General features: G+C 45.0%; 1 protein-coding gene across 1 annotated transcript in view; it reads left to right on the top strand.

Moving 5' to 3' along the window:
- Window positions 1–1,612: 1,612 nt before the first annotated feature.
- TFAP2D (transcription factor AP-2 delta) overlaps window positions 1,613–15,091 on the top strand; it is a 54,334-nt gene continuing 40,855 nt past the window's right edge. Inside the window, exons 1-3 of the mRNA XM_059399045.1 lie at window positions 1,613–1,651; window positions 2,679–3,176; window positions 6,728–6,788. Coding sequence (XP_059255028.1) covers window positions 1,613–1,651; window positions 2,679–3,176; window positions 6,728–6,788 — 598 coding nt within the window. The remainder of the gene's footprint in view (window positions 1,652–2,678; window positions 3,177–6,727; window positions 6,789–15,091) is intronic.

Below are 15,091 nucleotides of genomic sequence, written 5' to 3'. Positions count from 1 at the left end.
GACTGAAGTATCACGGATTTCCATTTCAGACAGTGCATTTCAATTCTTGTCGTGTGCCTTTGTCCATTTATATAAAGCAAAGAGCGCTGAGTGACAGCCCCAGTTAGCCTGCAAGAGCAGATCCTAATAAACCCTCCCAAACCCCGACCTAAAAAAAAAAAAAAAAAAAAAAAGCCACATGCCTGTTTGCCTGCGGCTTATTATTAAGACACCTTCCCAGCTTAAACACTTAAAAGCTAACCAAATGAAATGGCAATTAAGACTAAATTACTCCTTCTATCTCTGAGATGAGTCTGTGGGGCCAGCCAGTTCTGACGGGATAGGGTTGGAGAGCGGACCTTGCAAAGCCTCAGTATTCCCGGCATGTAGCCACCGCTACCCCCACCAGGTGCTGGAACACTTGGTGCAGGAAGCTGAATTTTGAACGAAGTAAAGCTCAAATACTGTTTGAAAGTCAAGAAATCCATCAAAGAGGCAGAGATAGGTGTACACTGCCTCCTTTCTGCCCTCTCTTTGTAAAATATAACTTTCAAACATTAAAGGTTATTTTGGGGTAGTAGTGTTCAAATACCTGGTGTCACTGCTAAATGGTCTTCACCCTCCTCCCCAATCCAGCTCTGTTTCAGAAAGGGATCAAGGAAAACACAAAAGAGGGGGAAAATGGGCTGGGTTGGGGAGTGGAAGACAACGTTTTACCTAAATGTAGAATCTTGCCACACGTCTTTATTCTCTTGTATTTTTCTTAAATATATTGCTAGTTACACCATTTCTTTATGATGAAAAGTTGGGGCTGTCCACCGTGGCTATTTATTTTAAAAGCTGCTGAAAGTGTAAGCTACCACGGGGTGTTGCCTTTCAAAAAAGGGAAAAGAACCCAAATTCGATGTAAATATGGAAAGAGCATTATTGTTTCCACTTGGGTAAAGGCAGACACCCCAATCTGGGTGAAATTGATTTGGGTGCTTGTTGGAAAAAGCAGTCTTCAGCATCTAGGGAGTGGAACCAATAGGAATGAACACTTACTCATGTAAAAGGAAGCTTTAATTACTATATATTTCTATCTCTAATATACACATATCGGGGCTGGATCTTTATCTTCACAATAAAATGTGTGCAAATGCTCTCTTTAGAGATGAGTCCCCACCTCAGTCGGTATAGAAAAGCATGATAAAGGTTGGAAAAAATGGATAAAAATGTTGAAAGAACCTCCAGTTCCTTATTAGGCGAAGATACAATATTTATTCCTTGTCTCCTGGGATAAATCTCTTCTGCCTATTGTCCTCCCAGTTCTCAGTGCTGATGCTTAATTTTCAAAACTTCTATATTACCAAGGGACCTACGACATCAGCCAAAGAAATACTCAGCAAGTACAAAATCTGTTCCAGGGAGCTGCTTTTGTGCAGAGGGAAAATTTTGTTCCTACAGGTTTTTAAGTGGGTACGAGGCAAGGAGCTATCTGATCCGGGCAAAGCCATTACAATTTAGATCTCTATCTATAGAACATTTTTTTTTTCCTTAAAAAAAAATTGGAAAATACAAGAAGTTTGGATTTTTTTCCCGATTCTTTTTTTGGAGAGGGAAATTGCATCGTAAGCTTTCGGAGAAACCCAACATGTCAACTACCTTTCCGGGACTAGTCCACGATGCCGAGGTATTATTACTTTTTTTTTTTTTTTTTTTTTTTTTTTGAGCGCGCGTGTGTGTGGCGGCGGCGGCGGCGGTGGCTGCGGTGGTGGCAGCTTTCCCTGTCTCTAATCTATATTGGACCGTTACGTTTAATTATAATCTGGCTTTCGGGAGAAGTTAAGGAAGGAAAGGGGAGAAAGTTCGTTATGACATCTGTCGCCAGGAAGGGCAACTCTCTGCCATGTTAAGAAACATTTGCCATAATGAGGGGGAAAACATAATCCTAATAATAAAGAAAGGAAGGAGGGGGTGAGGAGAAAGAGATAAAGATGGAAAAAAAGATACTCAGAAAGGCAAAGTAAAGAGATTGATGGGGGGCGGTAGGTGGACAAGGGGGTGGGGAACAACGCACCCCTTTGGAATGGGCTTATTCTAGGAAAGTGAAGCAGAAAGAGGGGAGTCGGATTCCTTGCCCCAAATGGTTAAGGAAATGAACAAGTTGAACGATTTGCACAGACTGGATTTTGTAAATATATGGATAATGATTTTGAGGAGCTCTGGCGGAACAACTCAGCAAGGACAGCCGCGGAATCCCGGTGTTGGGATCTGGTTGCAGCGGCGAGGTGCCCGCCTGCGTTCTGTGCGTGTGGACTCGGGTTCTGCTCCCCGCCGCCCCGGAGTCAGGCGTAAACCTGGCTCCCAGCGCCCAGCTCCCTGTGCAAGTTAGGCTGTGTGTGTGTGTGTGTGTGTGTGTGTGTGCGCGCGCGTGTGTGTGTATGTGTGTGTGGTGTGTCACCCGCACCTATATAGGGTGGGGGATTTTTTTCCGCCCTCTCGACTGTGAGGACGAGGCCGCCCACCCCCAGTTCGCCTGCTCGCAAAGGCTTTCTGGCAAAGGCGCTGAGCCCGGGCTGTGGCTCGGCCCCAGCCCTGCGTGCTCGCTCCCCTTGGAGAGCCAGAGAAAGCTTCTGGCTCCGGGAGAGCGGCGTCTCGGTTGCAAAATGACAAACCTCAAGTTTTTCTGCTCTCCCTTTTCCCCCTCTTCCTTCCAGATACGTCACGACGGATCAAACAGCTACCGTTTGATGCAGCTTGGCTGTCTGGAGTCCGTAGCCAATTCCACTGTCGCCTATTCCTCCTCCTCTCCTTTAACTTACTCCACCACCGGCACCGAGTTCGCGTCCCCCTACTTCTCCACTAACCACCAGTACACCCCGCTCCACCACCAGTCCTTCCATTACGAGTTTCAGCACAGCCACCCGGCCGTCACCCCCGACGCCTACTCTCTGAACTCGCTCCACCACTCGCAACAGTACTACCAGCAGATCCACCACGGGGAGCCCACCGACTTTATTAACCTGCACAATGCGCGGGCGCTCAAGTCGTCCTGCCTGGACGAGCAGAGGCGGGAGCTGGGCTGCCTCGATGCCTACCGCCGGCACGACCTGTCCCTCATGAGCCATGGCTCTCAGTATGGAATGCACCCAGATCAAAGACTCCTGCCAGGGCCCAGCCTGGGGCTGGCCGCCGCGGGAGCGGACGACTTGCAGGTAAATAAGCATGCAGCGAATTTGTCTGCGCCCTCCCCTCTTTGCCCTCCCCCTCCCAAACCGTTAAAGCTCTAACTGTAAGCCGCCTCTCCTCTCTCCTCTCCTCTCATCTACCCTCCTCTCCTCTCTCTCTCTCTCTCTCTCTCTCTCTCTCTCTCTCTCTCTCTCTCTCTCTCTCTCTCACACACACACACACACACACACACACCACTTATTATGGAAAGTTATCAAAACAATTAGAGGAGGCGTGCGCCATTCTGTCACTCTCATTGGATCAAGGCATTTCACCTGGACGCCCGGGAGTCTGGCTAGCTGCGGGCCCCCACTTTCAGTTGGTCTGCACAGAAATCGGTTGTGAATCCTCATTTCTGTCCCTGAGGGGATGGGGCGGAGGAGATCGGGGAGGCTGGGTTGAGCCGACTGGACTCCGAGTAAGACTCGATAAGATGATGACCAATCGCACCTTCAGTCTCTGCGTTTTGCTGGGTCTACCCGCCGGCGTCTTAGGTGTCTGTCCCAGACGGAGCTTGTGGAAACTTACTATGACCTGGGCGGGGAGGGGGGGCTGGTTTGTACTGCGACTTTGTTGGGCTCTAGCAAAAGTTTCCCCGAATATACTAGATTGCTGTGGATAGTAAAGAATTGCAAATGAAAGTCTCAAAATTCACAACAATCAAAGAATCTGCACAATGCAGTTCTCCAGGCTGTGGAGTTGAACCCAAGTCTGTCTAAGGAGACCCAATCCCACCACTCAGTTGGGTAATTCACAACTTTATTTTTCTCACCGGGTTATTAACTTTTACACAAGATGCAACTTCTTAAAAAGAAGGAAATTAGGAAATAAATGAAGGGAGAGGGGAAAGAAATAAGGAAGGAAGAAGTGAGAAAAAGAAAGGAGGGATGAGAGAGAGAGCAAAAAGAGAGGAAGGAAGGAAGGGGGGAGGGGGGAGGGATCTAGTACTGTGGAAGCCATCAATCAGATGATCTCTCTCTTACATTTTTCTTAATGTATTTTTGCACATTTTTTGCCAACAATAGAATTTATAATTTTTCAGACATACTGCCACAACCACATTGCAAACAAATAAACCCACAAATATCCCAAAAAAGAACTGAAAAGACATGAATTTGTAGCTTCTTCTAGCTGAAAGGACAGCTGTAGCTGAGTGTCTACTTTTTCAGTCCGCACAAAGCTGGCCACCCTCTCCACAGCCTCCATAACGAAAGGAGAGATACTCCAAGAGCACAAGTTGGAGACGTAAGAGATCCCTTTTTGCGCACGGAAAATCTTTGCCTCTCATTTACCTCCAAGCAAGGGATCATTTTAAAATTAAAGTGAAAGCCCTTACAGTCCCAACAGAGAGCCGTGGGCACAAGATCGGCACACAAGAAAAAAGATTTGGCTCCATAAACCTTGACTTTCTACATTTATATTCACAAAATAATTTTATACGCTCAGAACATTTTTACATTTTTCACAAGGATCCCCTTATGTCTCAAGGGGGGAAAAATCTGCCATTCAATGCTTAGCACAACTAAAACCTATTTACTCCTTTTAATAGCCGCGTCTGCTGCTGATTTTTTTGTATCTGTACAAATTTTTTTTCTGTGCTAGGCACAAAGCCGGGCATTTTTCAAAAGAGGGGATTAGAACATTTGCAAGCACCAAACAAAGGGCGAATCCCATGCAAAAGAACACCGTAGTTTATCCAATTTTCGACTTAGTGCCATTCAACTGGTCATTTATGCAATGTCATCCGACCAAACAACATGTTTTACTTATGAGGGGGAAAAGTTTGTTAAGTGTAGAGACCAAGATTCGTTTCTTCTGAGAAAATAAACATCTTAACAGTGCGCCAGAGAACGGGAGGGAGAGTGGTTCGCTCCCTTGGAGAGCTTCGAGGCTCTTTACCTTCTACATTTCAGATATTTTAAGACCTTTTCTTCAGTTTATGTCTTTTTTATATTTATAGTCTTTTTTTAGTTTTTTAGTTTATTGCTCATACTGAGGGAATATTCATACTGAGAAACACTCCAACATTTTAGAAGAAGTTGAAGAGTTTGATATGTGATGTATTTATGTATCTGTCTATAGACATATCTATATATGTACATATCATTGTGTATGTGTGTATATATATGCTATATATGTGTGTGTGTGTATATATATATATTATATATATATGAAACAAGTTGTAAATCTAGTAAGTTATTTTCTTGCACTCCTCTTGGACTTAGTTGGCAGAATGAAAAGGAAAGAGAAAAAAAGTAATAGCTACTTTTAAAAAGAGAAATAGGGAGGGGATGTGTGGGAGAAACCCGTCTCTCTCCTTTTATTTCTTCCTTTTTAAAACATTCATCAGCATATGCCTCATTTCAAATGCAACAAATGTAAATATACTTTTCCCTGCACAGAATTTTAAGTGAAAGTCCAATGGTTTGCAGGGCGGTCTAAGTCTGCCTAACAGATGCAAACAGTCTTGTGGCTTCAGTTCCATCTTTGAGTCCCCTAAAAAGATTTGCTATGGCCAACAAAGGAAACTGTCACACCTTTTCCCATCACCGCTTTAATTTATGCTCAGTCTCCAAGTTTTTTTTTTCATATTGATTTGATAATCACTTTAAGGCAGAACATTTAAAATAAGAAAGAGCTCGTGAGTAGGTTGAAAAGGGGGGTCTTACAGGCCTGCCTCAATATGGTGAAAATGGGGAAGCAAAAGGGAGCCAGGGCTGTAAAGGTTGTTTTGTAAAGTGGGTTTTTATTATGCACCGACTCTCTCCGCATTTACTTAACTCTTCACGGGCTGTTGGGTAGGTTAACACCCTTCAAGGCCTCTTTCATGTCCAATACCTCGTTTGTTTGTAAAGGAAAATGAGCCTTTAACACATTTCAACTCAGGGTAAAAAAGACAGAGAGAGAAATTTTCATTTTTCTTTATCAAAAATCAGCAAACCCTTTCCTTCTTCCCAGCTCAAATGATCCCTCAATCCATTAGGAGCCTGAAGATCTACAGTGAGTGAACCTGAAGGTGTTTCCTCTCTAAGGCATATTTTGGGTAGGATACTACTACTTCTGTGGTAAAGCAGAACCAACATCAGATATCTTGAAGGCTGCACTTGAAATGGCTCCTCTGAGCTCCCCAGAAACCCACAATGCCAGACTTGACACTTTTAGTATAATTTGCTCCACGCAGAAAGTGCCGTGGAAACTGTCTGTATATATGCTATCTGCCTTGATGGGGACTCAAAGGGCTTCTCATTCCCTTATGCCAAGATGAAAGACTCTCAGGTACTTTGAAGTGTAATAGTGTATGGTGCTGCAAAATGCATACCTTAAGATTTATACAACTTTTAGATTGTGGTTTTTCTGGCACTTTTTTCCCCCTTAAAATCATGTGTGCTGCCAAACTTGTTCCAGCTCAGTGGTTGCTTTTAACTGTCTACTACAGGGATATGGGGTTCAGGAATGGGGCAGATTGAAAGACTTAACTCATGTGGTCATACCTATTAGTACCTATTTGAGTGCTTTTATTTATTTTTCTTTTGTTAAGGGCTCCGTGGAAGCCCAGTGTGGACTTGTTCTCAATGGTCAAGGTGGAGTGATAAGAAGAGGTAAGTGACATGTTAAAATGAAACGTTCTTCTCTCATCTGATACTTTGAAGATCTGGTGGTGTTTTTGAGCATTGGATCCCTTGCCTGATGATTAAGAAAACAATTACTCTTGGTCGATTACTTTGGTCCCACATAGGCATACTCCCCTCCTTCACTGAGGCTTGAACCCAGACTGTGCCCCCAAAGAGCTATGATAGAAGAGATTTGCTATTCTCCATGGAACAGTGACACAATCAACGTTAGAGGGGGAGAAAAAGAAAAAAAGAAGAAAGCAAGAAAAGAAAGGGGAAAAAATCCTTGTCACACCTCCTTTCCCCATCACCACATCCTCAAGCAGAATTTCTGGTCTCTTTTAGTCCTGAATGTGCCAGCCACAGCCTGGGTGATTGAGGTGATGGTGTTAGCTTGAGGCTTTGAAGGATTCTATGAAAGGCTAGATTCATTGAGGCTTCGGGGAAGGCTAATGAAACACCAATATTGTAGCTGCCCTTATTTTTCTAAGTGTCCAGAACATTTCTTTCTTTAAGGGAGGTGGGAGGAGGAGGTGGTGTTAACTGTACCGGATAAAGCTTTCTTGTTCCCATCTGTTGAGGAAAACATCTGAATCCAGAGTTACCCATGGAATTGGAAGGTGGGGGAAGGCAAGAGTTGAGAGCTGTTGATTTTGGCTCAGACACTGAAGGGGGCTGCATCTCAGATGTTCCATTTTGACAAAAGGTTTTGAACTATGACATTTCAAGGGCCTCAAGGCGGTGCAGATTTTGCTGGCTTCCCCACTTAACTGTACCCAGAGCCTCTGAAGCTTATTTTCCCAGCAAAGCTGAGTAACCCGAGGAGCACACAGGCAAGGGGACCAGCTGTTATCCCAACTTCATACGAATTAATAAGATGTGGCCTATTCACCAGGACTAATTCCAGCTCCAGGGCCGCAGTTGTCTTTAGTAACAGAACTACTAAAGACTGAGTCACTTCTGATGGTACCAAATAAATGTCCTTCAGTCCCTGTCCATCCTCTTCAAAGCTTATTGAAAGAGTCCAGTGCTTTTCCAAAGAAAGCAATGGATTCTTTCATGTTTAAAGTACAGGTTTTACAACCCAGTGTCCAATGTGAAATTCCATTTAAATTTAGGAGGAACAAAAACAAAGACTGCTTTTCTTTTGGAACTTAAAGATTGTCATAGTGGACACTTGGAACTTCCACTAAATGTAAAATAGCTATTAGACTCCGTTGTTTTACTCCAGGGAGATTTGAAACTATTTTTCAAAAAACCACTAGTGTGGTTCAGTAAGGATTTTTTTTTTTTTTTTTTAATGAGTAATAGTAAGCTTGTCAGGCTAATATTCAGCCATGTTAAAGTGAGATGAAATAGGCCCAAGACTAGTAAAAATGAAATAAAATTCACATGCTATTGGAGGGAGGGATTAATATGCCTGGTGAAAGAAGGGTCAGGTGAGGTGTGCAGACCTGGGTCTGTAGCGGCGGTCACGCTGAAGGTGAGGCTGAGCAGTCAGGGCGCACGGAGATGTCGGTGGTGCTGAAGGACAGCGCCACTAATTAGCGCCCGAAGCCGGCTCCTCCCAAAGCCCGGCTGGCGCGACTGCGGTAGACGCATTCAGTTGCGCATTTAGTCCAAGATCACCTTCTCAAACCCTTGGAAATCGCATCAGACCTTACAATAGCTGGCAGAGGGTGGGAATTATTTGAGACCGAGGGCGAGAGCTGGCAGGGAAGTGGCTGTGTAATCAGTTGAAGTTTTTGGAGAGAGATTTAGGGGACACATGCTCAGCATTCCCCCAAGAAAGGCCTAGGATCCTGGATAGCTACAAAATGGGAACTGTGGTCCTGTCCTATTAAAGCCACAGAAATGGTCTTCCTTGGGTAATGTTTTATTTACAGAATTCCGTGTCACCTCGTTTCACCTGAAAATCAGCATGGAGCCTGTGATTTTAAACCAAACATTGATCTTTTAGGAGAACAGCATAGCTCCAAAGAGAAAGGGGTGGTAACTTGGGGCGTCTATCTGTATTGTTTGACTAAATCCCAGGCCTCACCCCCCCCCCCAGCCCCGCTTCCTGCAAAGGAATTCAGAATTTAGCTGCTGAATTTATTGCATTTCCACATGTCTTAGAGAAAGGCCAATTAACTTGGTTGAGCTCTGGAGACCAAGTGTGTGTCTGTTACTCTGAAACAATCAATGTTCATGACAGTTTACAAATGGAGAGCAAGGAATTCTTGCTTAAAAGGTTTTGTACATCCTACTGGAACCTGCCCAGCCCCTCATCTCAGGACTCCTCGTTTTTGAAGAAAAGCTGAGGAAGGCCCTTCTCTGTCTTGTCATGGTAGTGCACCAGAATCTTAAACTAAATAGCTCGAGTCACCTTCGTTCATCAAAAACCAGGAGGGTATTACGTTAAGCACTCTGCCGTATTGCCATATTGTGTAATGGTTTTGTTTAGGTAGGAATGTCTGTTTCTCTTCTAATCCATGTTTACAGGTAACTCTCCACAGGAAACATGATTTCTTGAAAACCACAACTTTTTGCCAATTTTCCCTCCCTTGCTATGTTCTCTGATAAACTTACATTTCTAATGATTTCTAGGATTTATTGTGGGAAGAACAAAACAGATTTCACTTCCAAAGTCTCCTGAGTATTCTTCTAGAAGAAAGATCCCTAAGTGCCTCCTATGAGTTCACCAGGGAGAGGCTGTCCTGGTTTGCAGGGTGTGTGTTGGGAGGGGGGGGGGGCACTCAGTTCTTTAAATTTAGCCATCTCTATTTGCAAAGAACAAAATACCATTTCTCTGACTCACTTCAGTAAGTGGCAGTTACATTGTCTTTGCCTATAATGAAGGCCAAGGAGCCAAAGGAAGCGTGGAACAGGGGCAGCGGCAAGGTAATTACCACCTAGATAAAATATTTGCCACCGCCTCTGAGATGCAGCTCCCGCACGCTCACTCTCACTTAATGGTGTGCGTGATTTTGCCCGCAGCTCCGCCACTCCAACCATCAGAACCAATAATCTTTACTTTACCCTGTGCTCTCGTATCGATAGCTTCTCTCGCCTCCGGCTTCGGCTTTGATATGTTAATATTTTTGAGTAGCAAATTCTGCAGAGATCATATTAATGTTGTACGTACAGAGTGGAGCTTTGCCTTCGTTGAATATTCAGATACTAGGTTTCAAAAGGCGTCTCTTGAAGAAATGAGGCTTCTATTTACAGGAGTCGTCTGTGTTTTTAATCATTAAAAAAAGAAAGGAAAACCCACTCTTCTTTTCCCCATGAATCTTCTGAGGCTCCCTCATGGCCCCCTCCTCTTTGTCAGGCACTGGTCCCTTTCATTTCTCACTCTGAGAATTTAATAGTAGGAGAACAATGTTGATGACGATGACGATGATGATGATGTTGCTAAGAATGAATGGATCCAGGTTGGAATGGCAGGGGTAGGGTTTCGAGTGGGTAGGGGGCTATGGCCTGCAGACGCAGATGGAGATGAGATGAGAAGACCCAGCTTTTCCATCTTTGGGTGGGAAGTGACATTTTGGCCCTGGTCTTTTTTGAGAAATCGGAATGGCAACTCTGAAAAAAAAAAAAAAAAAAAAAAAAAGGAAGAAAGAAAAAAATGAAAAAAGTGAAGAGGGGAAGCGCCCTTGTTTTGCTTTGTGATCCCTCTGCCTTGCAGCCCCAGGCTAATTTCAGACGCTTAAATACCGCCAAAGCCTCTGGGCCACGCAGAGAGGGAGCGGACCCGGCTACGGGCAGGCAGGAGCACTTTCCGGATTGCCCGTGGCTACACAAAATACAAACTACTTTGAATCAAACATTTTGGGGGAATTAATATGATCTGAACTCTGCACGTTTTAAGGGAGCTGGAATTTGTCAGATCGCCTAGAGGTGACTGGCACGCTGAGGAGGAGGCATTTACGCTGAGGTACAAACATTGTCAGATCTGATTTAATTTTTTAAAAATGCTTCTGTGAAACGGAGTTTAGCAGCACTCGCCCAGTCTGCCAATAAGAGGGTGGATGGACCTGACCGCTCTCCCCTTCTACAGTCCCCACAGCTGGCTGCCCACAAGCTGCTTGGGCAGGAAGATGAGCTGCTTCTGCTCTTTCAGTTTTGCCGGGGCTCTGAGTTTTGGAACTCCAGTTAGAAAGAGCCTCTGGCTCTTTCAGCGACTTCCAGGAGGAGTACAATTGGAGTGGGGTGGGAAGCCTTCCTCTTCTTTTGTCAGGGCCCCCAGAACCTCTCTTCACTAGAATTGCCCCAAATCATCTGTATAGCTCATCCATTTTGAAAATAGAACCAGAAACACACCTCTCCTGCCTTGTTAGTCCCCAAATACAGATGCTGCAGATTCGGAATTCAATCTCCTTTATATGAAGATGAAAATTCATATACCAAAGGATCTATAGGCATGGTTTTGGGGGGGAAAATTCTGTGGGGGAGGGGAGCTCCTTTCGTAGCCCACTGCCATCTCTCCATTTTCTTTATCGCTGTGAAAATCACCAAAACCAAAGCAATCCCTGCATTGAGAAATGGGGATTAATACACACACACACACACACACACAATTACACACCCACCGGCACATTAAACCAATGTCTCTCTGTGCAGACCTCCCTTTCTTTTGTTCTGCCTGGAATCTGCTCAGGGAGGAGCGTGTCCAAACCTCGTAATCCAGTTATACCTGGAAGGATACATTCTCCCCCTCAAACAGCGCAGTAAGCGGCTGATGCATCATTTGAGGCCCATTTGATTGCAGTTAAACCGCTATCCCTTTGCTGTTTGATTACAATGAGTATCTGCGGCCGGCGAAGGGGTGGGGAGAAGCGGGGAGGGGATTACCCGAGGGGTTTGGGATTGAGCAGGGCGAGGGGCTAGAACGGAAGCAGCCGAGAATGATCCTACCCCACCCAGTTTACACGCGCACCTCACAGAAATGCACCCGCAGAACAAACAGGGACAGGAAACTCCTATAATCGCTTACACATTTTTAATGTGTCAGAAAAAACGAGCGATCACTGGAGATGAAGAAGGGGAGAAAAAAATCCCTGCCGTTTGTATTTCTTTCATTTGAATTGTAAACATCTGTTTGGCTGTAAGGCGAACAGAACATTTATTTTGCTCTCAAGATTTGGTCTAATTATGTCAACACCGAAGCGACGGGGAGTGGGGCGGCGCTGCGGCTTTGGAGAGGCTGCGCGCGTCAGGCCCGCGCCCGGAAGCCAGCCAGGAAGTATTGATTGCACCTGGAGAGCGCGCAGGGCCTCTAGCCATCTAGCTCTGTTCTTTGAGAGGAAGGCACCCAGAGGGGCTGCGTGGCTTACAGGCAGCCTTAGGGGCGCCAGGAGAGCCACAGCTCCTTGGAGACGGTCGCGGCTGTTTCCTCTGCCCTAATTGCCTGGATAAGAAAAGGAAAAGCGCACTCAGGCGTGGGCGCTTGTCTTTCTATCCCATAGCCGCGCAAAAGGTGGATGGGGATCTTGTTGCGCTCCAAAGCTCGCGCCCCTGAGCGGTGGTAGTTGCTCAACACGATGGTGGAGTTCGGTGGGCTCTATTCAGGATGCTGAGCATGTGTGCGTCCTTTTCCCGTTGCACCTCCCACGAGCTGGGGAATTAAGTTGAGCAGGCGTGAGCATCCCCATTTTTCAGATGGACAGACCAGGGCCCAGAGTTATTCATCAGAGGTCCCATGGGTCGCTAGTTGGCCAACCTCTTACTTGCAGCCCAGTCTTTTTCCCACTCCCTAGGCTGTGCCTGCCAACACAGGGCCAGATATCTCCAGCCACTCCAGGCAGGGCACAGCCCCACTCCGTTTTTCTTTGGCCTCATGGGTTCTAACAAGGTCTGGCAGCTGAAGGATCTGCTTCTGTGTGTTTTGTGCCCAGTTTTGTCCCCTGCACGGTTTCTTTGCCTGATATTTCCCTATAGCTATGGCAGAGTTATCCGTTTTATGATAGTCATGTTCTAGACAAATGACCTTAAGTAGATAGTCCCTGACTTCTTATGCTGTTTCTATCGCTACAGATCTGAGTTTGAGCATCACTGGAAATAGGAAGCCCCATGACCAAATTTCAGTTTTGAAAATAGTGTCCTTCATAGGAGTATTGCTTCTGTGCACTATGATGGAAAAGGGATGTACTCGAGAAAAGCTCTGTATGAGTGCCCTGATTCTGGCGCCATAGGCATCTCTAATTGGAGTGCTGGATCTAGAATGAACGTTATGTAATTTCAATAAGAGCCCACCTGCAACACAGGTACCATGAAGAACTGGTAACCCTGGGGATGAATACTGCACATGCCTTGGCATGGATGACTCTCATGGCTATCTCTAGTCTGGGTCCCCTCCTCAGACCTTCATTCTAAACACAAAAATCTGGTTATGTTGACCTATTAATCTCTTCTTCTTCCCCCAAAAATAAACCACTGGGAAGAAAGATATCAGGTTCCCCAAGCTGCTGTAAACTCTACAAGTTGCCAAATCTTTAGCCAGGACGAGAGAGTTCCCCAAGGCTGCAGCAATGCCAACTATCAAAGCAACAGAAATTCCCTTTAAAGATGCTGTGACATAAAAAATAAAAGACTCTAGAGTTGATGGCTAATCCTGAATACAAAATAAATCTTCCAGGCAGTTTTTGTGTGCATAAAGCATACTCTTAATATACAGCTGGTGTAACTTACTTAATAAATGCTTATTTGAGCGAAAGCCAGAAGCCTAACCTGGATGCAGGAAAGACCCAGAGCCCAGGGTGGTAGCACTTGGCTAGATAGCAGATCCAATGACTTCCCTGGAAGCAGCTAGCTTTCACCACACAGGGTTCACTTTGCCAAAAGGGGGCAATTTTTCAGTTGGAGAAAATCTTATTTGACTCTCTTTTTTTTTTTTTCAACAAAGATCTTTTATAATCTTCTTCTGTATCTCCCTAAATTAGGTTTCTGACCCACTGTAGATTGGTGAATATAGGAAAGGTCTAAAGCTGTGTCCTTCTTTTCCCTTGACTTACCGGGAAAGTAGCACATGCACAAATATTCTTCTCTCATAATTTACTTGAAACCCATTAGGTGAGACTGCTTGTGTCCTCAGTTGCGTATTGGCTATTTTACCGAGAGGAGGGTTTATGTAAAGTGTAAATTTGTTTATGATTCCATAACAATAGATGGAAGCCCATTTTCAGAAGAGGGCTCTGTGAATTCTGAATATAGATATTATGATTCTTTAACATGTTTTACTTCAGATGGCCCCACAGTGACCAAAGTCCTAAAGTTACCAGGCTCCTGATTCTGACAATAGGATGCTAAAGGCCAGCTTCACTGATAGCCTGTTCATCATAATTTTTGAGAAGTCACGATTTTTCTGTAAAATACATTTTGTATCTATAGGTATAAAGGGAGAGCATCAATGAATGAGGATAATGGTAGTTCCCGGCCCCCAAATCTGGGAAAACTATGATGATGAGGAAGAGGAGGGACAAGGGAGGAGGATCAGCTTTAAAATTCTCTGTGACAAGGTTAAGTGGGATAGTGCAGATGAATTCCTGTTTGGGGCTCCCAAGACAGGCATTTGCATGGTTTTCCATTATGTTGACCACAAGTTTAATGCCAGGAAAAGGATTTCAAATTGACAGATGAAATTGTGACCTCTCAGATTTCAGACAGAGGGTCAGTTTCCTGGTACCAGCACTAACATTGGGAATGTGGCCAAGCATGCAGGACTCATCTTCCAGTCTGGAGAGGGCTGGTTACTCTAAGGTTCTCAGTATCCTCTCTTCTGTTTTGGGGAGTCATTCAGGGTGATTGCCAGCCTTAGAATGCTTAAGGAGAAAGAGTTGCAGCACTTTCAGGGGAAACTTGGATGACTCTAAGACAGCCTGGAAGAATTCCAGGTAGTACAGGGGTAGAAACATTTTAAGAAAGGGGTAAAACTAACCTGTTCTTTCCACCCAGGTCCAGGACCCCTTCACCATTTTAAACATCCTCCCTGGTTCTTTAACCACTGTGCTCAGAGAACATACGCAAATCTGAATGCCAGAGACTCCAGCAACACAACATCCTCCCTAAGCAGCTTAGTAAAGGAGGGGAGGAGCTTTGTAGGAGGCAAGTGGTGAGCCCTAGACTAGGACTTCTCAAACTTTAATGTGCCCATGAACCCCATGGGGATCTTGTTAAAATGCAGATTCTGACTCAGAAGGTCTGGAGTTAGGCTTGGGATTCCACATGTCTATCAAGCTCTCAGGAGATGCCAATGCTGTCAGTTGAGAACCACCCTTTGAGTAAAAGGATTTGGGGCAACACTCTCCTGC

This window comes from Mustela nigripes, chromosome 5 (genome assembly GCF_022355385.1).
Source record: "Mustela nigripes isolate SB6536 chromosome 5, MUSNIG.SB6536, whole genome shotgun sequence".
NCBI classification, from domain to species: Eukaryota; Metazoa; Chordata; class Mammalia; order Carnivora; family Mustelidae; genus Mustela; species Mustela nigripes.
This window is presented reverse-complemented; position numbering and strand designations above follow the sequence as displayed.